We start from the raw sequence: 25,278 nt of genomic DNA on the forward strand, positions 1-25,278 counted from the left end.
CCCGTTGAATACATCAGTTTTCATGGTGCTGATGGATACACCATAACGATCCACGAGTTCATGATGACGACCATAAAACTTCTGTAGTGATGACTTCAATCTTGTAGCAACATAACCCTGTTCAAGAAGCCAATTTTTTTAGAGTTCTAGCACGATACAAAAAGTCTGTGTAGTTTCGGCACGCTCTGGCATAACGTATGAGTTGTGATATGAACACTCCTTACGTAGGAGCCGAAGGGATGTTGCCACAGATGAAAGGAAAGTTAACAATTCTGAATGAAAAGTCGTCACGTTTGTCGTAAAGTTTGGTCAATAGTTTTCCTTTACCATCGATTTGTAAGTGTAGGTCAAGATATGAGGCTGACTTCACAGTGTCTGTAGTATCCTTTATCTCAAGTTCTTTTGGGTAGATGCGATGTATCAAATCCCCGAAATTAGGATTGTGGACCTGGACATGGACCAGGTGCACCGGTAGGGTAAGCGTCCTCTGCTTTTCTAGAAACACCCGCCGAGTTGCTCATAAAAAGTCAAGTCCGGGGTAGACAAACGAGGAAAGGAAAACTAGGACCCGTTGAATACATCAGTTTTCATGGTGCTGATGGATACACCATAACGATCCACGAGTTCATGATGACGACCATAAAACTTCTGTAGTGATGACTTCAATCTTGTAGCAACATAACCCTGTTCAAGAAGCCAATTTTTTTAGAGTTCTAGCACGATACAAAAAGTCTGTGTAGTTTCGGCACGCTCTGGCATAACGTATGAGTTGTGATATGAACACTCCTTACGTAGGAGCCGAAGGGATGTTGCCACAGATGAAAGGAAAGTTAACAATTCTGAATGAAAAGTCGTCACGTTTGTCGTAAAGTTTGGTCAATAGTTTTCCTTTACCATCGATTTGTAAGTGTAGGTCAAGATATGAGGCTGACTTCACAGTGTCTGTAGTATCCTTTATCTCAAGTTCTTTTGGGTAGATGCGATGTATCAAATCCCCGAAATTAGGATTGTGGACCTGGACATGGACCAGGTGCACCGGTAGGGTAAGCGTCCTCTGCTTTTCTAGAAACACCCGCCGAGTTGCTCATAAAAAGTCAAGTCCGGGGTAGACAAACGAGGAAAGGAAAACTAGGACCCGTTGAATACATCAGTTTTCATGGTGCTGATGGATACACCATAACGATCCACGAGTTCATGATGACGACCATAAAACTTCTGTAGTGATGACTTCAATCTTGTAGCAACATAACCCTGTTCAAGAAGCCAATTTTTTTAGAGTTCTAGCACGATACAAAAAGTCTGTGTAGTTTCGGCACGCTCTGGCATAACGTATGAGTTGTGATATGAACACTCCTTACGTAGGAGCCGAAGGGATGTTGCCACAGATGAAAGGAAAGTTAACAATTCTGAATGAAAAGTCGTCACGTTTGTCGTAAAGTTTGGTCAATAGTTTTCCTTTACCATCGATTTGTAAGTGTAGGTCAAGATATGAGGCTGACTTCACAGTGTCTGTAGTATCCTTTATCTCAAGTTCTTTTGGGTAGATGCGATGTATCAAATCCCCGAAATTAGGATTGTCCAAAGATAATACGTCATCTATATAGCGGAAACTGAGATTGAAGGATCTAGCCAAATGATATTCTTTCTTTCTGATCAGATCAGCTATAAAGTCAGCCTCATAAGAGTGAAGGAATAGGTCAGCAAGTAAAGGAGCACAATTTGTTCCCATTGGAATGCCGACCGTTTGTTGAAAAACACGTCCACCACACTGGACAAATATGTTGTCGATTAAAAATTCCAGCATTTTGTAAACATCTTCCTCTGTATATTTAGAAGATGATTTGGAATTATTTCTTACAAAGTATGAGGAATCTCTACCAAGAACTATATATTTGTATCTAGGTGTACCATCTTTTTTGGAAAAACAACGATGTTTAATGTTTTTAAGTCGGAATTTTAACTGAGTATGGGGAATAGAAGTATATAGTGTTGAAAAATCATAGGTTTTAATGCTATTATATTCAGATAATAGTCTTGAACTGATTGTCTCCAAAAGATCTTTCGAATTTTTCAGGATCCACATTGAATTAATACCACTACGGGAGTAACAAGTGTTGTGGTAGGACTATAGACCCACTTTGACAGTTGTGAGTATAGAAGTTAAAAGTTTTGAAAGAGGTTTGGTGGTACATTTTGCAGATCCAGCTATGAAACGTTGTTTTTATGGATTCTTGTGAAGTTTAGGAATCCAGTACATAGACGGTAAATCACAATCATCGTCCTTGGTAGAGAGACCAAAAGACGATAGCACAGATTTATGGTTTTCCACAATCTCTTCTTTGGAGAGAGTGGTAGCAGTGTAGGTCCTATCACTGCTATTATTTTCTACGTCTACCTCTGATAATAAACATTGGAAATAAAACGTTTTGCAGACAAAAACAATGTTGTTTTGGGGTTTGTCTGCTGGTACGACAACATACTTGTCATGTATAGTAGACAATGTTTTTGCCACATCGGGATCTTTGAAAACTGATGTAGCCTTTAAAGGTGACAGTCATTCTTTATGGGCACTTGTCAAAGACCTTTGCTTTGGATACCCATAACCAGTTAAATGTTGCGAGGAGCGCAGAGGACGAATTCTGAACAGATGGGGCAAATGTGAAAAGAAAATTTCGATCGTACAATTGTATCACCTTAATTGTTGTAGTTGGCATCTATTAACTTTTATATGCGAAAACTTAAGTAAAACTTACCCTATCTTTTTGAAATTAACACGTTGTTCCTAGGAACATGGCAGACAGCCCTCTTGTTTTTGTAAGGTTTTGCCCCACCCTTTTTTAAACAGTAGAAAACGAACAGATATTGTGAAACGCGCCAGCGTATAACCTAAATACTCCGAGATCATCGAAAGATGTAAACTCACCTTTTAAGTAAGCCCTTTAAGGCCCCAACAACTAAGTAATAAAATCCACGGTCACGGAACGATGACCAATTCTTCAAAATAAAAAAAAACTTAATTCGAGGCCACATTAATGACCAACATCCGTTGTATGTGGACATGCATATGAAATCTGTTGTGGGGTTAAACTAGTTTCATAAGGTCTTAACCATTCAATTATTCAATAATACATCAACTTCTTCCAATGAAATACCTCAACATAACAAACAAGATCAGGGGCGGATTCAGGCTCTGCCTGGCTGGGGTGCGCCCCCCCCCCCCAAAAAAAAAAAAAAAAAAAAAAAAATGCAAAGCATGGGTTGTCAGTGGTAGATTTAGGCGGTTTTAGGTTGAAACATTAATTTTTTGCTAACTTTACCTGAAAAGATATCTACACTGCACCCGCTCGAGAAGAATATTTCAAATATATAACCTCAAAAAATGTTTCGCCTCGCTCCGCAGTTTGACTATGCACCCTCCTAATCTAAAATCCTGGATCCACCCCTGAAAATATCCTCTAAAAGAACGCTCGTAGTTATTGATATCTAGCTCAGAACATATTCAAGAATGACAGTACCATAAAAAAAATACCACCATTAGAAATAATTGGTCACTACAATACCATTGGGCTGGATTTGGTGTAGTTACGTCTGTTACTAAATTGGCAAGAATCGATATGGGCCAATACTAAAATATTAGATTTTACGTAAGGTTGCGGTCTCTATTAGTGAAAACCTTTACGAACATATATTAAGGATAGCCGATAAACCCATCAGATCTTGTTAGAAAAATGTGCTTTTTAGACTATATTTCCGTAAAAAGATGGGTGGACAATACCATTCTTAATTAAGAACCTGGAAGTGCTTTTTTGTAACGCTGAAAAAGACTTCGTAAATGTTTTTAAAAGTTCGTTATATCGATACCCCTGGTGCAAAAGCTTTTCTGAAAGGAATTTATTGCATTAATTAAAATCAGACACATTATTACAAATACGAGCATTACATGATAGTTGTGAATCATAAATACCATAAGGGGGTGCTTCACCATCTGGGAAAGGGAAATTAACTATAGGAAAATCCAAGTCATCTCTTGTAACAATTTTCAGTTTTCTAGTGTAATGTCTAAATCAAGAAAAGGCGTACGAGTGCTATCATTGATAAACTTGGTCAGTATAAGTTCTGTGGGTAGATATCCTTAACATAATTTTCGAAGTAAGGATTGTTTACGGCCAAAATATCAAGGTATTTAAAAGAATTATTGAATTCTTGAATTCATTCAACAGATCATGATTCGAAGGATCTGTAAAAAGTTTTCCCATGTACTGCGAGTCGTAGCAGTAGAGAAACAAACCTCTTATATAAAAAGGAGCACAATAAATTCACACTGGATTACCAACAACCTGTCTGTATAGAGTATTACTAAATCGAATAAAAATATTGTTGGTTAAAAAAACTCAAAGCATTGATCATATCCAAGTATGTCCAATTGGTGCATCTATCCCGTCTTCAATCGCTGAAAAATGCATTGTACCTATAGCAAGAAATTAATTGAGAACCAGATCTATTAAAGGACTATTCAATTAAATATGGCATTTTTTCTTTGATAGGTTTATGTGGCAGCGTTAAATATAGGGTAGAAAAAGTCATAATATCAACAGAATCATACTAATCTGGAAAGTTATGAGGTCGATCTAATACTTAAATGAATTTTTAACATGCAAAAAATAGTTTATGTCATTTGCAATAATTAATAGGGTTCAAACCGAAGTCTTGAACTGGCACATGTGTATGATAGGCAATTTTCACTGATGTCCGTATCAGTATAGAAAAAGAGGTGTAATTAAAAATAATAATACTAGTATGTGTCTGATAGGAATAAGATCAAATGGGGGTGGTCTAGATTTTCCAAATAACCAGGCATAGCTTCAACTGCATTAGAGTCCCCGAATATACTAGTCAAATTTAGTAAATCAATACTTTGTTAATAAATGACAGTTTGGGTAAATATCTTCTAGCACTTTCAGTTAGGTTTGTCAATTATAGGAGACCATTTTATAGTAACAGTAAGAAATGATAGTAAGAGCTACTTTATATCGAGGACTAGAATTTGAAATAAAATTGCATTCATTTGACAAGTTTTATGACTGGAATAGACGAAAGCTTGTAAACATATAAGATTAATATGCCGCCCGTTATTCTTTCGTCATTAGGCATGTAAATGTAGAACGGTACTATTTATTCCCCATAGGCGACAATAGTAAAACTTTTGAAAAATTCACACCTTTAAAACAATAACGGAGTTATAAACTGACTTTTTCCAGTCATATCTTCATTTCCTTAACTGAAAATGTGAGCTAAATCATTGCATAACCGTCTCGTTTTGGGGGGGGGGTATTTCAAGCAGGTGATATTTGGGGCCAAAGTTTCCCCTTTTTCTGTGAAAGGCACATAAATTAAAAAAAAAAAATATTTATATAAAATGATTTTCAAAAAAGCATAATGTAATTCTTCAAAAATATTATAATGTTGGAACCTGGAATTGATAAAAAAAATTTGGGTATCAGTTCAATTTGTCTAATCAGTTACTTAAGTAGGGTACCCGAAAGGCCAACCTAAAATAATAAGAAATAGTATCCATCTACCTGCGAAGAGAAACTGATTGACAGTGATATTTTCGTTAATTTGTTGCGATTAATACGTCTGTCATGTTCCGAGAATTTTTAGAAACATGTTCCATGACATTTATGCCTGAAGATCTCGTCATATTTCCAATGCCCGTAATGGTATCATTTAGACCGGAAAAGTTTGCATTTGACCTACTTGTGTGATTGCCCGTTCTGTTTAGGAAGTACTTCAAATGGTTGAATTTTAATTAAATTAATGTCGTGGTTGTGAAAATTTACAAGTTGGTTTCGAGATTTCTGTATTTCTTTGGTCACAAAAATAAATTAATAAAGATGTTTATGGAGAAACCGACCGGTTTGACTCATATACTGGATACCACAGTAGAAACTAAAAGAAAAAAAAATAGAGGTGTTATCATTAGAATTGATAGGAAAAGCTTATAGTTGATTCAATTTTTATGATTAAGATGTCATTCTGTTCTTTTTGAAATTCTGTTTTGAATTTTTTTTAAAGGTTAGCCTTATCTTTAAATTGACTAATTATTGTTCTGATTTCGAAAATTTTTTATTGTCCATTGCAGTCGTATTAAGCTAAGCTCTACCTAACTTTATTTCAAGAACAAAAGGGACCAGTGTCCCAATTTTGAACAGCATATTTACTCTAGCAGCAAATAACAATATATTAAAATTTCATGACATTTGCACTACCACTTGAGTTATAGCATTGTAAGGAAAAATTAATGAAGCCGCCCATGACATACAACCACAATTTTGTGGTCGGATAAAAAAAACAAACATTATTCAACATTGAATGTTGCAATGTACTTAAACATGCATGATGCTGGATTTCCATTCTTTTCTTTTGAAATTATTATTTTGACTACAATTAAAAAGAGCCACTGAAGATAATACTCCTTAAAGTTAAAGTAAATTTGGTGCAGTCCAGGTCAGATGAGTGTTAGCCATTGCTTGGGGTTGAAAATTAAAAGATGGAATTTTTGTAACATTTATTCTATAATGCATGTATAATATTTTGATACAGTTGTTAAAACAGTTAACATTTATAAATAATGCTTTATCATACCCTTTATTATTGTGGGAGTATTAGTAAATAATCTCTTTTGATATAAATGCTCAATGTTACAACCTACATACAAATGTACATGTATATAAAATAACATTTAAAAAGATAATAAAGGTGTTTGATTGCAAAACAAAATGATTGTGGTTAACAAATGGTATTCCTAACCAAATTTAATATTTTTGATTTTGATAAATCAGAATAATAATAGTGAACATAAATGTTACAAATAAAATACTACTTCTTTTAAAAATTGAAAACCTGATTGCCCTTCATGATTTTCTTGAAAAATACATGAAAAATAAGATACAACTCAAAATACTGAACATAAGTAAAACTGGGTTCCAAAAAAACTGACTAGAATAACAATTCCACAGTATTGCAACTATCTGATCTAACTGTGAAGCTCAAACTTATAGAAATACATTGTGCCCCCAAACAAAGCAGACCATGATAAAAGTTTTCTTCAAATCTGGTGATAGAGAAACAACCATTTGATTTTTTTTTTTGGGGGGGGGATGGTAGGATGAAATTTTGTATCCTTTCTTTTTATTTTGAGATATAAGTTCCTGGCTTTTTTTCTCTGGGATAGAGTGCTAAATTATTTTTTGGATATATAAAAAAAAAATTGGACAATAAAAAAATCCTGAACTTTTGTTTGCTTTTTCTTATGGCCTACACTTCTTTTTTATTTCACATTTCATCGTCGTAGCCATCACAAATTAAAATTAAATGGTGGTTTCCTTATTTAATTTTGAAAAGAAAATATTGCAAAAAATATTCCATTTTTTAAAGATTGATATTGCTATTTTGGAATTTGAAGTGAAATCAAAATCAACCGATGTAAAAGGTATTTTGCAAATTAATAATACTCACTGAAGGGTCATTGTTCAAAAACAAAGAGAACTTCAATGTAGAAAAAACTGCAACACAGAAAAACTAAACATATTTCCATTTGATAAACACATATATGCATGTATCTAGTGATATAAAAAAGCTGTATATACGACTAGTATTCCAAGTACAAAAAGCATTAAGTATAAGCATTTATCAAAATATGTACACATTGCTAGGATATTTGAGCACAAGATAGAATTTGATATGTTGAAATATATAATAAACATGTATACATCAATATCATAATCTTAAAATAGCTTGGAATGTATAAAAATAACAACAGATAGAATTTCTAGGTCAAAAACATTTGTTATGGAATGTAACTACTTCATTTCTTTAATAAACCATTTAAACTGGCTCATGAAATAAGAATGCTGACATCAATAATATCAAGTTTCATAATCATAAAAAAAAATCAATTCTAACTAAAAACAACCATAACATTGTTTCTACCAGTATGTTATTTCAAAAAGTAAAAATGACTTTACTTTGTGAAAAATATAGTTGACTTAATGACTTCTTTATACTTGTTAATTGATAATTTTTGGCAATTATAAATATTGCAGTATGGCACAATCTTGATGATGTGTCATAGCACCATTAGTCTTTTGCATATGCACATTTACAAGACAAGAGCACAGTTATAAAGAATTTAACCTCGTATACAAATACATGTAATATACTAGAAATAACAAGCAATAGTTTATTAACAGGGGCTCATTCAGAAAAAAATGTCTCTTAATTTAAATGTGTTGGTGGTACTCCCTAATATCATGAGCAATGCCGCATTATGCCCCCAGGACACATCTTTTAATGGAATAGCCCTGAGCTATGAATACGATGAACAGTTACTTCATATTCCAAATTGTTTATTTAGAAAAAAAGTCAGAGAACACTTTTAAATGGGCAAATTTCTGATCATAATAACAAATGAAGATTTATTTGGAAATTTATTTTACAAGCAATTACATTTTCAGCAAGTAATAATGTTAGCATCAGTGAATTGAGTTAGTCTTCCCTTGATTAAATTACAATCTCCTGATGAACTGTCTTATGTATAAAATTGGACAATAGACAAAGAGATTTAAACTTTCTATCACATCAGATAAAAAATGCATTTGAAATTATCGAAAGTTTAAATCATGTTCATTGTCCTGTTATCTCCCATTAAAAAGCCATCGGGTGAAGACCAACTCCTTTCTCTGAAATTTACCATATTATTCGCTGTAAGCAAGGTAGGAATAGAAATCTATGGAAGGAGCATTATTTTCTGTCAGATTATATTTCCAACAGTGAATTTACTTTGCAACTGATGCAAACACACCCAGGTATATCAATGTCTTCTTAATCTGATCTTCACAAACAATTTATAACAGAAAATGAAAACTCCCCTGTATTATGCATGTTGGCTTCATTGGTTAAAACTGTTGATTTCTACATAGAAGCAATTATACAAATGTCTCATGTAAGATGACAAACCAGGTTATTTATCAAGAATATACATTTATGAGTATTTACAAATATATACAATGATATGTACATTAAAAAAAAACAATCTTATATGTAGTTTAAGACACTAATGTATAAAGTGTAGAAGACAAAGTGGAAAAAAGGTACAAAAACCTGCTTGTTGAGCTAGGGGAAAAAAACACACTTGATAGGCAAATTCCTGGGAACAGATCTATAATGTGGAACACAATTTAATCTCATAATAAAATATCACGAGTATTTATACAAACTCATAAATTGTAAAACCACCTAACAACGAACTGAATATGAGTCTCAAAATATTATTTATGGCACATTCTTTATCAGTACCCATAGTACATTTGACAAAAAAAAGTTACCTGAAATAATTCAATATAAATGTTGAGATTCTATCTCCATTATGTAAATAGTTTCCAAAACATAAAAGAATGTAAATTAAACATGATATATTTATAAATGTATAGATTTGAAATGAAAATTGAATCTCTTTGTCAGTCAAATGCAATTACAAATTCAGAAATGCCAATCATATGATTACAGAAAGTAAAAAGCAACCAACAATAACAAAAAGTGATACAGCTGTTGCTCCAGCTCCTGCTCGGAATTCTGTTACTGTCTGGTCTATAGCTACATTTGCTCCGCCTAAAATAGAAATAAATTAAACATTCATGACAAATACATCATTCATTTAACTATACTTATAGATTTTACTGCAGGATTCATAACTATATAACTGATGAAAACAAAGGCCTTTCACTTCCAGTGAATATATGTATGGCATTAAATGCCAGTCTCGGTAAGAATCAGGCAGTGGGTGAAACCACCATTTAGCTTGAATGTTTTAATTTGACTAACTGCACCATCAGAATCAAGGAAAACAGACAAGATTTTCCATACCATTTTGGTAAACTTAATTACAATTTCATTGAAATGCACTGAAAATGAACATTTCAAGGGTAGATAACTCAGTTGAAAATCTCTGAAAATTTCTGAGCAAATCCAGTGATGCAGAGATCAAATAATGGTCTTTTCAAAAGAAGAAACCAGCCTTGAGTGAAATTATATTGCAGGTTGGTGGGATTTTGACATGCATGTTTCTGAGTTTTCCTATTTTGCCTGATTCTTGGAAAAACTTACACTTTAACCAATGATTTAATCTACAACATTTTATCAGTCACATGCCAACAGTGTTTGATTCAGAATTCCTATTAATCCCATCAAACATTTTTGTAAACACACTAGCCTTGAAAGACAGTTAAAGAACATGCTTTAAATTTCATCTTATTACCTGTGAGTGTAAAGTAAACAGTTGGAGATTTCTTTCCCTCTCCACCATCACTCATTGCAGCTATCCTAACCGCGTAGATTATGCCTTTCTCTAGGTTTGTAAGCACATACGATGTTACAAGTTCATCAGTATCTATCTCCTCAGCAGTTCTGTAATGCTCATTAGAAGGCCATAGATAAAGCTGTAAATAAAAAAAAAAAAGTTCATGAGTTTGTTTTTACTGAAGATGTTAATGAGAAAAATAATGGCTTTACTGATCAAATGGCTGGACTCAAGAAAAAAGTATTAAGCTCTAATCATCTGATACATATAATGATGTAAATGAGTAAAGGAGGTATACTTGAGCGTATAAATACTATAAACTTAACACAATAATCAATAAAAACAAATAAACAAAACCAAATAAATATAAAATAACAAGTGTTATCTTTAAAAAAGAGATAGCCGACGCAGTAATGTTTGTTAACTTTTTTTCTACATTTCATTCAGGAAATAACACATTGCACGCAATTTCAATTTTCGATACAGTTTTTTTCAAACCCCACGAAGTTATTAGTATTTGGTCAATCGGGAAACAGAAATGCGATCAAATGACTTGCGTTTTCATGGAAGAGCGTCTTTAAGGTCAAGGGGTAAAAAGCAAGACTATACCCATTGTGTCGGAAAAAGATTCCACAAGAGGATATCATACAAACAATTCAGACTTCATCAGATATAAACACTGGACTGACTGGTATCTGTATATGTCACTTACCCTATAATTAGTGATTGTTGCTTCATCAAATTCTATGAGTATACCTCTCCATGTGACCAGTACGGATGATGCACTGTGGGAATGGACAGCTACTTCAGTGGGATATAATCTAGCGGCTGTTCGTATAAAACAAATTATGATGATAAAACAAATAATCTAAAATGTATTAGGAAAATGTATTTATTAAGATAAACTATATGCCCACACATCAAATGATAGTTTTCTGTATAATGTGAATATTAATGAAAAAAGTTTCTTTTCAGAATTATGGCACTTATAAATTTTGGAAAGTGACATGTATATATGTATTTGTACATCTAGTTTTTGAAGATATGAATAACAAACAGTGTCTTGTGTGTGATAATTATGATTGTATGCTGAAATGTTTATATATACTTTCAGATATAATAGATTGTCTTAGAGTTTAAATGAAGTACATTGTAGAATCTGACCTAATTGTTGTTTTTTATATGTGTCATATAATACAAATGTACATGTAAGTATAAACCCAATTCCCTTTTCTGTCAATTTTCCCTTAATATTCATAATGTTTGCATGATGTGCCTTCAAATATGCCACTAATGTGCTAAAGTGCCCTTTTATGGTCCAGATTATACAGTTATTTATAAAAGAAACACTATCTTTTTCAAAGTCATACCTAAATGGAGTGACTCCTGTTTGTATGAGTCACTAGGTGGCCCTAATCCCGCTGTATTATACACATGAACCTGGAACCAGAAATTTGAATCAGCCCACAAACCAATTACAACAGCAGCATCCATCTGACCTGGATAACGAATATACTGCTTATACACTGGCTCCACATCTTCATCTGCATAGTAATTAATCTAGAAAATAAAAAATTTGAGAGTTGTGATAAAAATGATTTAAAAGTGTGTCTCTGAAAACTACATTCAAATGAGCACAATTTCAAAGATAATGTCTTGGTAATATGTACAACTAGATACTGAATCCTAATTATATACCAAGTTTTGTGAAACTCTGTTCAGTACTTTGAGAGTTAGTTGTGATGACAAAATGAGGACTGATAGATGATTGAACACATCATACTCATACTCATTTTCTAAGCAACAAAATCAAATATCAAATAAATGAAAATGTTCAAATTTAACAACTAAACAAAATAACAACCTGATATCCATAGAGACGACCTTTCATGACCTTTCTAGTATCTTCTACAGGATCCCAGGTAACTTCCATAGCAGTAGAATTGTAACCATCAGCTAACACATTCGCAGGAGCAGCAGTAGGCACTATAATGGAATAACCATGAAAATTCTTTTTTTTCAGAAAAACAATTGCAGCTATACTTCAATAGATAAACAAGCCTAAACTGAACCATTTCTGGACACATCCTCAGTTTATCAAGGTTCAAAATACATTTAAACTAATATAAAAAGACAATAAAAAGTATTTAGTGGAGACAGGTTTCATTGTATTTGATAGTGGCAATTCAGCTTTTTTTCTGTTATTTTGAAGAGTGAACATGTGTACCAGACTTTATAAAAATGTGTCTTAATTTTAGTCTGAATATGAAATCAGATATAAAGAACCTGATTCATGTCAAACGTCTAGTGTAAAAATCTCTACACATATGGGAGAGCAGAATATTTTAACTGAATAAGAACAATCTCACTGTTCTATACTGGTCTTCCAATACATGTATTTAATAATTCTGAATGTAAAATACTTACTTCCCTCAGCTGAGTAGATAAGGGCAGTAGCATTTGGTCCTTGTCCCAAAACATTATACCCTTGCACCTTGATTTCATATAGGAGATAGAAATAGTCCAGTCCAACCAATTCTACATAATATGTTGTATCCCAGTCATCAATTATTTTCTAAAATAGTGAACACAGTCCTACATATAACATGTATAAGCATGTAAATATCAAATGAAATAATGGCATACTGAAAATACATGTATGTAACAAACCAGATAACTTAACTTGTATGTAACAGGGGCCATCCTAGACCCAAAATTCAAATAGACTTCACTTCTCCCTCTGAGAAAAATAAGGAGAAGTTTCAAATCCCAAGGAGACTTCTCAGTGTGTGCAAGTTTTATCAGTTATTCAATTTTAAATGATGTTATCATATGACATTCCTTTTTTGAACAACTTCATTCTTCTAAGACTATGCAAAAAGACAAAAAAGTGTAAGATCATTAACTAATGTATTTGATATTTGTTTTTCAATTAAAAGACATTAAATTATTATAAAATTTCACATCTAGTCAATCTAATGTCTAAGAACTCATTATTTACACATGCACCACAATTCATTAGTTCAATAATTTAAGATTCATATAGCCTTCTCTTTTTTTTTCATCCTTCCAGATTTTTAAGGCCTTGGCAAAGTAAAAGTTTTTCATTGAAGGAAACATCCTCTGAAATTCTCATCAAGTAATTCACTGAACTATTGTTTAAATTGGTTCTCAACCTTGACTTGATTCGAATTTGGGTAGAGAATCCTCTTTCACATGTTGCACTGTTGACTGGTAGAAGTGTGCAGCACTGAACAAGTTTTACAATACTTGGCATTATAGCTTCATATTCCATCCCAAATTTCACTAAGGGAGGAAGTTTGAAAAGAACCTGTCACAAGCCTTTTGTATTGTTTATATTCCAGAGGCACTTGTTCTTTGTCAATTCCTTGGATGGCAAAATGATCAGCTAAAACAGCAACACTTTGGTTTCCAAATGTTGCCCACTCCCCTTTTTTGTGAGCAAAAGTAATGTGAAGAGGCTGCAATACTTGCATTTTTTCTGTCAAACCACTCTCTTGAAAACAATCTTTTAAAATTGTTCACAATGTTGCCTATATATTGTGGCATAATAGATCTGAGGGTGTTTTCCTGCTGTGAAAAGAATCTGACTTGAACTGTATTATGTCCTGCTTCAATCTCTTCATGATCATCACATTTCTTGAATCCATCAAAGCCATCAATGTTAGTGTCAATGGCCTCTTGAACAATTGATCTTCTACTTTCATTATCAGGTCGCTTGTATGTAACATCATCCCCATACATTGTAATAAATTCCTCCAGTTTATCTACATATATGCCTTCTGCCTCTTTGAAATCAAGAAGAGCTTCACATGTACTTTGTACTTTCCACTATTGATGTAGTTTTACTCAGGTCCAAATCCTTTGTTTGAAAAATATGACTCAATCTACCAAAGAATGGCAAAATTTCCATCAGCATACAAGTGATTGCAATGAAACTGTACTGGGAAACTTCTGCATAAATCCTCTTTGCAGCTGGATTGGCAGTTCCTTCATGCTCAAGGGCTATAAGAAGGGCAGGGTAAGTCCTATATATTACCTCTACTGACTTTTGAAGGTTTAACCACCTCACACAGAGAATTTAAGCAAACTTTAGTGCAGGAAGGTTTAACACCATTTGAATTTCCCTAAGCTTATTTGATCTAAGTGCAGATCCACTGAAGTAAAGAAAATGTTTGCCACTTTGTCAGAGTATATCTTCAGTTGAGGAATAGATTTTGATGTTTGTGAGGCAGCAAGGGCACATCGGTGTGCAGCACAATGAATCCCTACCAAAGCTGGGCTGAATTCCTCGAGCTTTACAATCACTCCATTTTTCCTTTCTGTCATGACGCTGGTGCCATGAGTTCCAACACCAACAAATTTTGATACATCTAAACCCTTGACTTTGAGTTCTGCAACCACCTGATTTACAATGGTCTCTGCATCTGCTTTTGGAGTAGAAATTTCAATATTGCTGAGGAACTGTGTCTTCAGGTGTCTCTCCTGTAGGTAGTGAGCATATAACATAAGTCGCTTTCGATTTCCCTGGTCTGTGCTTTCATCTAAAGTTACACAAAAATTTCCAGAGTTTGTGATATTTTCAACAAGATTGAGTGAAATCACTTTTGAACATGCGCTTTGGAATTCTCCAACACTTTTGGAACTTAAATAAGAATTTCCTTCTCTCAATGTTTGACAGCCTTTTCACTCATTAAACTGGAAATGTGGGGAAATTCTTATTTGGGTAGCTCTCTCTTTGCAAGGAAATAGGCACATTTAATGTATAGCATGGTTTGTTCATCCTTGTCAAGTTTTGTAGACAGTAGTTTCTACAGTGGTTGTTGTTAATAGCCAATCTACTCTTTGTTATGGCAGTCAAATGGAGCTGAGCTGAAGTAAAAAATTTAAAAGATAATGTCAATTTTGCATAGGTTCTTTTTTTCTAAATAATTGAAATTTTGCTAAAAATTACAAAATTATTGTTGATTGTGTGCACACGATTAAAATTTATGTGTACATGTGTATTAACACACACATCTTTCTCCCTCAACTCACCCTACCCCGTTGATAACTTAGTAGATCCATGAGTATAATTATGATTCATAAACAGATGAATTTTTATTTACCCACAAAGATTTTTTGTTACATTCCATGTAATAAAACAGCAGAAAAGAAAATAAACTTACAGGATGCATGTCGCATATGGTTGGTCGTTTTTGCTGTTTTTTTTGTGACCTCGGGAATATGGTTGTCCATATTAGCAGCTCTACACCAAGTACAGTTCCATTTCCTATCAGAATCCACCTGATACCATTCAAAAGAGTTTTGCGTAATTTCTTTGGAAAATTTCTTCCTTGGCGACTTGATCACATTTTCATCTAACATTCGCTTTCCACCAGGTTTAAGCGACACGCATGTATCAACATTTTATCTTCAGAGTACGATGTTAAATTAATCAATGATAAATTTTAATTTTTAGTAATTATTTATTTATTAATTAAAACAAAGGATAATTAATTCATAGTTTATTATGTTTATACTGTCACTTTGGGGTAACTTCCGATCAACTGATGTCTTGTCAGATTCTTAGATGTTGACATGTGTACAGTTAGCAGTAACATTTTTAACAGTCATATATTGACATATTTATGGTATTAAGTGTAATCTTTCATCAATTTAAGTGTCAAAATTTGTTTCAATAACTTTGGCATGGTATTGGTAGTGACAGGTGCATTGTGTATTTTCATAAATGTCAGCGTAAATTCTAGAGAAGTTCTGGGAGATTAGACGAATGTAAGTTGCATGGCGGTAACAGATGTAGTGACCTGCTGTAAATCGTATCGTTTCAGCTGTGAAAACAGTCAATAAAGTTATATTTAAAGAATCACCAATATTCTTCTAGATTTTCCTTGTAGATTTTGAAATATAAAAGGAGAATGTGTCGGATTTTAAGGGCGACTTTAACTTCTATTTTGAGGTAAAATACGGCGAAGTTTGAAATCAAAAAGCGACTATTTTGCCTCAGTCGCCACCTAGGATGGTCCTTGATGCAAGTAGTTTATAAATATGAAAGTGATTATAGGCTAACTTTATACTATCAATTTTTTAAAAAGAAAAAAGTCTCTCAGAAGCAGGATGACGTCATTATAAAATTGTCTTGGTGGGGGATTATTCTAATCAATATCTATTGGGGGATACCTAAATTCATGGGCATTCTGCCCCAGGAGATACTTTTTCCTAAATAATCCTTAGCTAAAAGTTCCTTTGTTTCATTACTGACAACTTACTGTATTCCATCTTCTATCATTATTGCCTTCTTCATGTAACCGCCAGTGAACTCTGTACCCTCCAACCTGATGACCTCTATCTTCATATGGCATTTTCTGCAATCATGTCAAAAAATAATTACTAATAAGTTGAAAGTTCAACATGTAGATAAAAGTTTCTATTTTATCATTTATGACTTAAACAGTGACTTACGAAGGCAGACCTAGGGTAAGGGACATAACTCGTGAAATCAGAGATATGTTTGTATCACATTCAATTTCACCAAAGCCTATCAAGCTTTCATATGAAACAGAATGATATCAGTCCAAGTTACTTTGTGCATACATGAGATTGATGTAAAATGCTTAATACAACCATTACAATGATTTGTATGAGTTATGTTCCTTACCCTAAGTCTACCTCCTTAAACATACACACACTGTCAGAATTTTTTTTCTATTTTGTTATTTCTATCAGCGAAGTTTTATAAAAAAAGTCACAATTGAGATGTAAGGACACTTATTATTTGTTTTCTGTTTTGAAGTTACTAAATACAACTTTCATGAAATCAACAGAACTACATTATATTTATATTGACTTTTTCAATAGCTTACATTGTACCCCAAAGGTACTTAACAATACTGAACATGATATGTAAAATTCTATTTCAACCATCATATGTAGAAGATGTAGCAAAATACTTACACTCCAAATTATATGTAGATCTCCTACACTCCCATTGCCACCATATATCAAAGAAGGCATGGCTATTGGAGGGGCTTCTATAGTCTTGGTCAGAGCTAAAAATAATTCAGTTAATAATGTTACAAAATATACATTAAATTAAATTAAGTATTCAGTGTTAAAATCTTACAAATCAACAATCAAAACGATAACAAGCTTGGACTGACCTATTCAGCATCATTATACAAGTAGTAATAAACAAAATATTCTTCAGATAAACCACTGAGAATATTTCTATAAGGTCCAACCTAAGTGTTTAATCTAGGCATTTTTTGTCCACTCTACTTTTTAAACAATTTTCCCTGGATCAAAATGAAAGGGCAAAAAGTTAAGGTCCTTGAATATTTCTACTATGTGTCAGGCAGTACCTGGAATGGTCGAAAGGACATCACGGAGTTTAAACTGCAATGGCAGTTTTCAATTCATGTGGTGCCTATTCATTAACAAAGTTGGAGAAAATTCATATGCTGGTAGACAACCCCTCTTTCCACTATCTTCAAGAATTTTTTGGGGGCCATAGAATTTCAGATCCTTAAATTGCATAATAAGAATGTTCTACTCACAAACAGAACAAACTCACCTGAAGGATAACTCCAAGGGCTAAAACCATTATAACCGTTTTTTGCCAGAACTCTGAACTGATAAACATTTCCTGGTTTTAGGTTGTTCACTAGGTAACTCCTTTTGTCAGCCCGACCATCACCTTCTGGCAGTATATCTACTTCAAATACTCCTAAAATAATGCGAAGTTTTTATTGTTACAAACACAGCTATTGTGTAGAGACATAGGATACTTCATTCCACTTGAACCATAGATTTGTGATCCATTTTTGGTTCATACCCAGTGGTATGTCTAAGACAACAATTAAGACATGCCAAATATAAAATTCATACCAGTATTCTTGGGCATATTACATGCCTTTATTTCAGTAACTACTGTAAAACTACTATTGTTCATGGATTTCATGGTAAGGTAAACCACAAAATTTGATTCCTAACAAAACATTATTTACATTAAATTGTATGACAGGATCATCAAAACCAAAAATTCAATAATGCACGATCTTGTGCTTTTCCCCTTAAGGAAGAAATTTGACACCCACGAATGTAAGTACTTTCACAGTATGGCATGGATTGATCATGTTAAATTTTATAATCAAATTTAAATAGTGGTACAATGTATAAGAGAACTCCTACTGTTTTAAAATGTAATGGTCATATAGGCATCAATGCACATAACGAAGGGCAGCTATGACCACAACAAATAGATACTTACTACCCCCATTATCATTATTTATGTATCTCCACTCTGTCATTGTCAGTGTGTCTGTTTCCACACGCCATTGTATAGCATAGTATTCTACTGGTAACCCATTTGTATCCCCAGGGAACCAGTGTAACATTAAACTAGTTGTTGTTGTAGTGTCAGCTCTCACACCAGAAGGTTCATTTGGTGGACCTGTGGAGGTTAATAGAAATGTATTGAGAAATGAAGGTATGGTCTGAAACATGAATTCATGAATCCAAATTCATCTGATGGAAGTGACATATTTCAGAAATGATATATGCAGATAGGAAGTGATTGTTTGAACTTAAATTCCCATTGGTCAAACATAAACAATTATCAACAAATCAACAAATTTGAGTACAAATAGCTCCCTTCCCTTACAAGTTAAGTCTAAGATCATATTCAGTGTGCATTCCAAACCGCGTGTGGGACCTCCAGGCACATAGTATTCCGTAGGTCAATCTCTGATTTTCCAAATTTTTGTTGGTTCCATGTCTGGACATGTTTCTGTTATTTACAGCACCAATGGCCTTGGCCATTTCATAGAAAACAGGGAAAAAAAAGTTCCAGATTTTTCGGCATGGGGTTCAAACAACTTAAACTGCACACAGTTGTTTCCCTTGACCCTGCTGACAGCATCCAATAAATACGGACACAACGGTGAACTTATAGAATTTCGAGTAAAATGGAAAAATGGATGTCCATGGGTCTAGGTGGGAGATGACCCCGAAAACAACAGATGGATTCTAAGTGGTGCTGCAACATCAAAATGAATGACAACTTGAATCAACAGAATTCTATAATAAATGATCAACTTCTACTTACATGTTTTATTCATTAATGGAGGTCTCAGAATGAAACTGTAAAGTGTATACAAACAACTGATTTGTTGGTTATATCTCTCCTGTTATCTAAAAATTACCCTATTCATACAGCCATATTGACCCCCTGTTTTCTTGTCACAGGGGGCACTGGCCCCCTTTTGCAATTTTCTGTAATCAACACTGCATATCACTTTCACACTGTACCACTAACAAAATCTAATTCTACCATCATACTATCTAACCTAAAACTTCTAAATATCCCGATGCCCTTGCTTCTGTCACAGGTGTTTTCACTATACACTCATACATTCCTTCATGTTTAAACTGTATCAACTTTATCATCAAACCAGTAAAGCCAGGTTTTACATGCTGTAATATATAATATACATAATATACATACAGTCAAACCTCGGTAGCTCGAACTCCAAGGGAGCATTGAAATGTGTTCGAGTTATCGGGAGTTCGAGAAATTGAAGTACGTATATTTCCAGATTTCTTTCGTTGCCGGTCCGAGTTCGACTTTATCGTTAGAAATTGCTTACTTCCTCTGAAGTTGTGTTAGTTCGTGGATCTTTTTCATTCGCTTTCAGGAAGATTATGTTGATTTGTGGACATTAAAAATGCTGTGTTTTCTTTTAAAAATGTCCAGAGTGTGGGTTCATTGGTCAATAATTTGTTTTCATCCGATTTTCTTTCATAGTTTCATCATACTGACTTCGGATAATTCTCGAACTTCAATCAGTTTTATCAAAACTACCTAATTAGTGATGTTGTATTTTTCACAATATTCTTGCATTCATGTACAATCAAGAAGAAGTACTTATGAAAATAAAGAAAATTAACTAAAATAAAATAAAAGTTCAGTATGCATACTTGGCTGACAAAAAAATCTCAGCTTTTATGAAAAAAGCTGTAGTGCATGACCCAGAACATCTACATACTTGTTCATAATGAAAATCTTTGGCAATATTTATATTATGGCCATTAAGTTTCCAGACATAGACAAGATCGAGGGATGGATCTGAAGAGGCCTCACATCGTATGAATTTAGTCTCATTCTGTACAGCTTTGTCATTCTTCATTGGTTCTATTGGAATGGAAATTTCACCTAAAAATAGGAAGAAGCAGATGTAATCTCACTTGTTTGTATCAAAAGTGATCAATGGTGTGATATCGCAGGTTAATCTAGCCATCAAAGAAGTAGATTTAACAACCAAATCATTGACAATGGTCTCATTAGCATAATTTAGAAGAGAGCCATGCCTTACTGCCCTTTTAACTTGACCCAAACAACCTTGTTTCTGTTTTACAAATGAACTTCAAAAAGTATCCTTTTCACAATAGTTTACTTATCAGGAAGTAAAATACAACGATCATGTTGTTGTCATCCTGCGTGTGTGACAAGGTCAATTACGTTCTAAGAGTGTTTGAATATACTAAAATAAATCAATTTCATATTACCAGTGAAAGCACAATACCTTCACAGAAACATCATCAATGTAACAAATAAATTTCCTTTTCCCTTTGAATTATTCCCCTTTGGTATTATGTGAGAACTAGTAACTAACATAAATGTTATTTAAATGTCAATTCAAGAGTTGTAATTTAAGGTAAGTTATTTTTAAATTGTTAAACAGGTTTGTGTACTATTGTCAAGCACACCTTAACTGATTTAGAATCAAGGTAGATAGGCTCTAGACAGTGATGATGTAGCACATGCCAAAGTAGCATAGATTGCCAAATTCTTGAGTTAGAGAATGAGTTTTGCGAGAGCAATATTAATGATATTTATAAATGAATGATAAGTGTATACATGAGAATTCTAAAATATTTTTGTTTATCAGTTTACTATAATGCATTTTGGAATGGTGAATTCCAGTGCACCATATGTCTGATTGGTGAAGAAAGTGCTAGTGGTTTGTTACGATTTTTCTGATTCATTTATTGAGGATATAGGCATTTTACAGTGAAACATTTCATGAATATTTAAGCCATATAAGGTCAGTATTACTAGCACCAAAAACTGCAAATATTACAACTAGACAAAATGTAATTATTTTTGGAAATGGAAATGGAGATAGATAAGGTAATTCCAACCTCAATATAATAAAAAGAAGGTCAGATCATTGACTGTGCTGATTGGATTCTACAGAAAGTTAATAACAAATTTCTCCAAGTATTCTGCTCCTATCATTGATTTGACGAAGAAGGAATTTCCTAATAAGGTGAATTAGACAAATGAACATCAGGTTTAACAAGTTTAAGTCATTGATAACATCAGAAACAATATTAGAGACACCAATTTTTTTAGTGTATTCATAGTAATATGAGTAAGGACTGAGACCAGCAAAACTAGAGCAAGATGTGTGTTGAAACAGGATTTTGAAGATGGCAAGCATACAATCCTCTATATGAGCAAGAAATTTTTGAAATTGTGAATGTAAGTACTCATTGTGGATTTATTTAGATGATAAGGAGTTATTCTATAGAGACAGACCATGTACCATTACAATGGCTACAGAAAATTTGGGTGAGTAACCAGAGAATTTTATAATTGAGTTTAACACTTCAAGAGTTGAAATGTTCCTGGTAAGCCAAACATAGTGGCTGATGCATTTTCAAGAGTTGAAAAGTAGGATCCCCAGAATACTCAAGTTTTGTACATATCAGAATAAGTTGTAAATATATATTACTCAGTTTTGTGTAAGCTTTGTTTCAGAGTATTGTAAACCTGGAGACAGATTGAGTAACATTTCTTTATGCATGTGGTCTGACCATCAGAAGAACTGTAATCATAGGTGAGATAAGGTTCTCAAATGTGGGCTGGCATCTGATATCAACCTGAAAATCATGTAGAAAGTTGCCTTTGGCCCAATAATGATCTTTGATCACTTTTGAAAGGTAAGTATTGTCAGCTTTATCGCATTATTGAGCAACAATGTGTAGAGCTGTGAAGTGGTACCAGGGGTTATTTATAATTATTTTTTTTATGACGAAATTTGATATTTTGGTCAGTATTAAATAATTTTCAGTCTTTTGGAGAAATTTAACTTCCTATAAAGAATATTGAAAAAATAAAACTAAACAAACCTCCAACTCTCAAGCGACCAGCACTTTCAGCAGATCCATACTCATTAGTAGCTTTACATCTGTAAATTCCCTGATCAGCCAGAGTAAGACCAGTGATAATCAAATCTCCACTCAATTCATGACGAAATTTGTCAGAATTAGTCAATTTACTGGCTCCAAAGAACCATTCTATGGTAGGGGATGGAGCAGCCTCAGGTCTACACTGGATGGTAACATTACCTCGGACTGCTCCTAAGATGTCTGGTCTCAGCGGCTTTTTGCTGAAATTTGGCTTGAATGCTAAAAAAGGTAAATATTTAATGAGTCACTTGATGCATTGCAAATGAGAACTGCAGATATTCTCCTTAAAATTTGCAGTTTCGGAGATTATCTCCAACATACATACTGCATATTTATTAATAACTACACTAAATTTGGATTACCACAAAAAAAATCTGGAATCAGTTTTTCAAATAAATGATAAATTTAATGATTGGTTGTCTCCTTTCTTAGAAGATCAATTCTCCTATATTATTACTAAAAGAACAGAATTTGTAGTTATTTAATATGGATTAATAAAATAATGCATTTCTTAGAATTGATAAATCATCAGAAACATTTCTTAACTAAAAACAAATATTCACTCAACAAATATATCAAATCTGATAAACAGCTCGGCGCAAGTACATAAAATTCCTCTGGTATCTCTATTTTTCAGTACTTCAAGTGATAACCTCTGTAAGAATCAGGCAGTGAATGGATCAAGGTAGAAAAAAACAAGTCTTTCTATGAATGTTATTTAAAATGTTATCTTTATTGCAAAAATGACATTCTTTTCCATTTTAAGTGTCAGTAATTTGAGGAATAATTATTCAACATGCATTGTAATTTCATCAATAATGGGAGATAACTCAATTTTCCTTATCATACTACTGTAACTTTGAACTCATTTTTCTGCATCCTCTGACACTTTTATGATGAGCAAACTGTGAATTAGTCTTCAACAGATCATAAACTCAAATTTGTGTGTTTTTTCTGAGCATGATTTATACTTTTCAATTTTGCCCGATTCTTAAGAGATTCCAGCACTTAAAAGTCCCAAATCTTGGAGATGAAAAATTTGAAATTTCCCCAAGAGACAGTTGAGGTATTTGATGGTTGGATGAAAAGACAAAATCCAATATACAACATTCCTGCCAAAATATGAGACATAAAAAAAAACTTTGAAAACGGACACCCCTGACTGAGATTAACTTCATAATACTTGTAGAGGGTGCTTTCCATTATACAGTTCTTTTTAATGGAATCACAAATTTGTATTCCATTCTCAGTTTGTAAGCAGTGGTTTTCTCAGATGACAAACCAGACATACCAGAAGTAGAATTTGTGAAAGTAAATAGTACCGGTTAATGGAAAACATGCTACCTAAACATATTAGAAGCTTACCTAAAACTCTGAGTTGTGCTTCACTCATACTAGTTCCCAGATAATTAGTAGCAGCACACTGGTACATCCCATTATGTTTTTCTTGTAGATTGTTTATAGTTATTGTATTCCCCACTACAGATAGTTCTCCAGGTACATCAACAACCAACTGTCCATCTTTGTACCATTGGTAGGATGGGTATGGGTATCCAGAGGCTTCACATTTCCATGTCAGATGACTACCATGGTCAACATGCTGTCCTTGTAATGGTACTAGGTAATATGGAATAGCTGAAAACACACAATTTAAAGATATAGCGTACTTTCCGGACTATAAGTCAAATTGCCTTATTTTGGCCAAAATTGATGAAAAAAACAGACAAGTCGAATTTGGCAGATAAGTTGAGGGTCAGAAATGTGCACTTATATCATAGGTGTCAGTGGACATCCAAGGTGAGCAGCTTGTTTTCAACAGCATATTATTTCAGTGATGTTACTAATTATAATGTTTCTGAATTAAATTAATAACTGTGTTTTTTTTTAAAGTGTACTTTGTCCGCGAGTTCAATTATCTTTATTGAATGGCATGTCAATTGCTCTGAAGCCTTAGATCATCAGGTGTATGAAATCGTAAACATGTTAAATGTGGGTACCCATGTGTGAAATGAGCAGGAAATTTGTTTGATGAATTGGTTATAATTACGAGGGTAATTAATAAACAATATTACCTGGTATTACCAAATGCAATAAAAAATAATTGTTACCTGCAAATTTGGTTGCAATTCGCCATTTAGACTAAATATAATTTGAGCCATGTGCAAATGTGTTACAACATACCATAAATGGGTATAAATTTGCATATTAAAGGACCGAAAACTCCAGAACACTCGATAATGTCTTTCCAATTAAAAAGAGTTTTGTTAAAGTATCTTCTAGAGTTTGTTTATATATTTTAACATCGTTGTATTCATTCATAAAGGAAAGCGGTAATGGTCAATACTATTCAAATTCAATCGCCGGTTTGACTGTTTCAGTGACGGCTTTCGTTGATTGCAGTTTACCAAAAATTTTGAATTAATGCAATCAAAAGCGAACTAAACAAATCTAATGAAATGCATTGTAGATGAACATTTTTTCTAGAAGAATCCTTATATAAGTAAAAGTGGACGATAAGTAGAGGCTGACACTTTGATGAAAAAAAATCAACTTATAGTCTGGAAAATACTGTACTAAAGTCATACTTTATTTATTTAATGTAATTTCAAAAACATAAAATCGTAAATAGATTTATAGAGGAGTTA

General features: G+C 33.4%; 2 protein-coding genes across 2 annotated transcripts in view; both read right to left on the reverse strand.

The window, feature by feature from the left end:
* Positions 1–6,629: 6,629 nt before the first annotated feature.
* Positions 6,630–25,278, reverse strand: part of LOC148611798 (contactin-like) — a 32,248-nt gene continuing 13,599 nt past the window's right edge. Inside the window, exons 13-26 of the mRNA XM_088592691.1 lie at positions 23,999–24,268; positions 22,574–22,852; positions 20,425–20,591; positions 19,726–19,852; positions 18,648–18,830; positions 17,952–18,104; positions 17,333–17,427; positions 16,648–16,743; positions 12,785–12,932; positions 12,222–12,343; positions 11,728–11,917; positions 11,070–11,185; positions 10,316–10,496; positions 6,630–9,669 (exon numbers count right to left, since the gene is read on the reverse strand). Of these exons, the coding sequence (XP_088448817.1) occupies positions 9,554–9,669; positions 10,316–10,496; positions 11,070–11,185; positions 11,728–11,917; positions 12,222–12,343; positions 12,785–12,932; positions 16,648–16,743; positions 17,333–17,427; positions 17,952–18,104; positions 18,648–18,830; positions 19,726–19,852; positions 20,425–20,591; positions 22,574–22,852; positions 23,999–24,268 (2,243 nt within the window). The 3' untranslated portion in view covers positions 6,630–9,553. The remainder of the gene's footprint in view (positions 9,670–10,315; positions 10,497–11,069; positions 11,186–11,727; positions 11,918–12,221; positions 12,344–12,784; positions 12,933–16,647; positions 16,744–17,332; positions 17,428–17,951; positions 18,105–18,647; positions 18,831–19,725; positions 19,853–20,424; positions 20,592–22,573; positions 22,853–23,998; positions 24,269–25,278) is intronic.
* Positions 14,946–15,833, reverse strand: LOC148611799 (uncharacterized). Its single transcript, XM_088592692.1, has 2 exons — positions 15,547–15,833; positions 14,946–15,250 (listed from the first exon to the last, which is right to left on the reverse strand). Exons 1-2 carry the CDS (start codon positions 15,743–15,745, stop codon positions 15,072–15,074), a joined length of 378 nt encoding a protein of 125 aa, XP_088448818.1. The 5' UTR covers positions 15,746–15,833; the 3' UTR covers positions 14,946–15,071.

The sequence above is a fragment of the Perna viridis genome, chromosome 7 (genome assembly GCF_037379345.1).
Source record: "Perna viridis isolate PV_CMFRI_1.1 ecotype Kerala chromosome 7, ASM3737934v1, whole genome shotgun sequence".
Lineage (NCBI taxonomy): Eukaryota > Metazoa > Mollusca > Bivalvia > Mytilida > Mytilidae > Perna > Perna viridis.

Bases quoted from the DNA above. Each gene is read 5' to 3' on its own strand.
- LOC148611799 (XM_088592692.1), bottom strand. From the start codon at position 15,745: ATGTTAGATGAAAATGTGATCAAGTCGCCAAGGAAGAAATTTTCCAAA. The intron at 15,251-15,546 runs GTAAGTTTATTT...TTTTTACTTCAG, and splicing joins CCATATGCGACATGCATCCT to CTCAGCTCCATTTGACTGCC.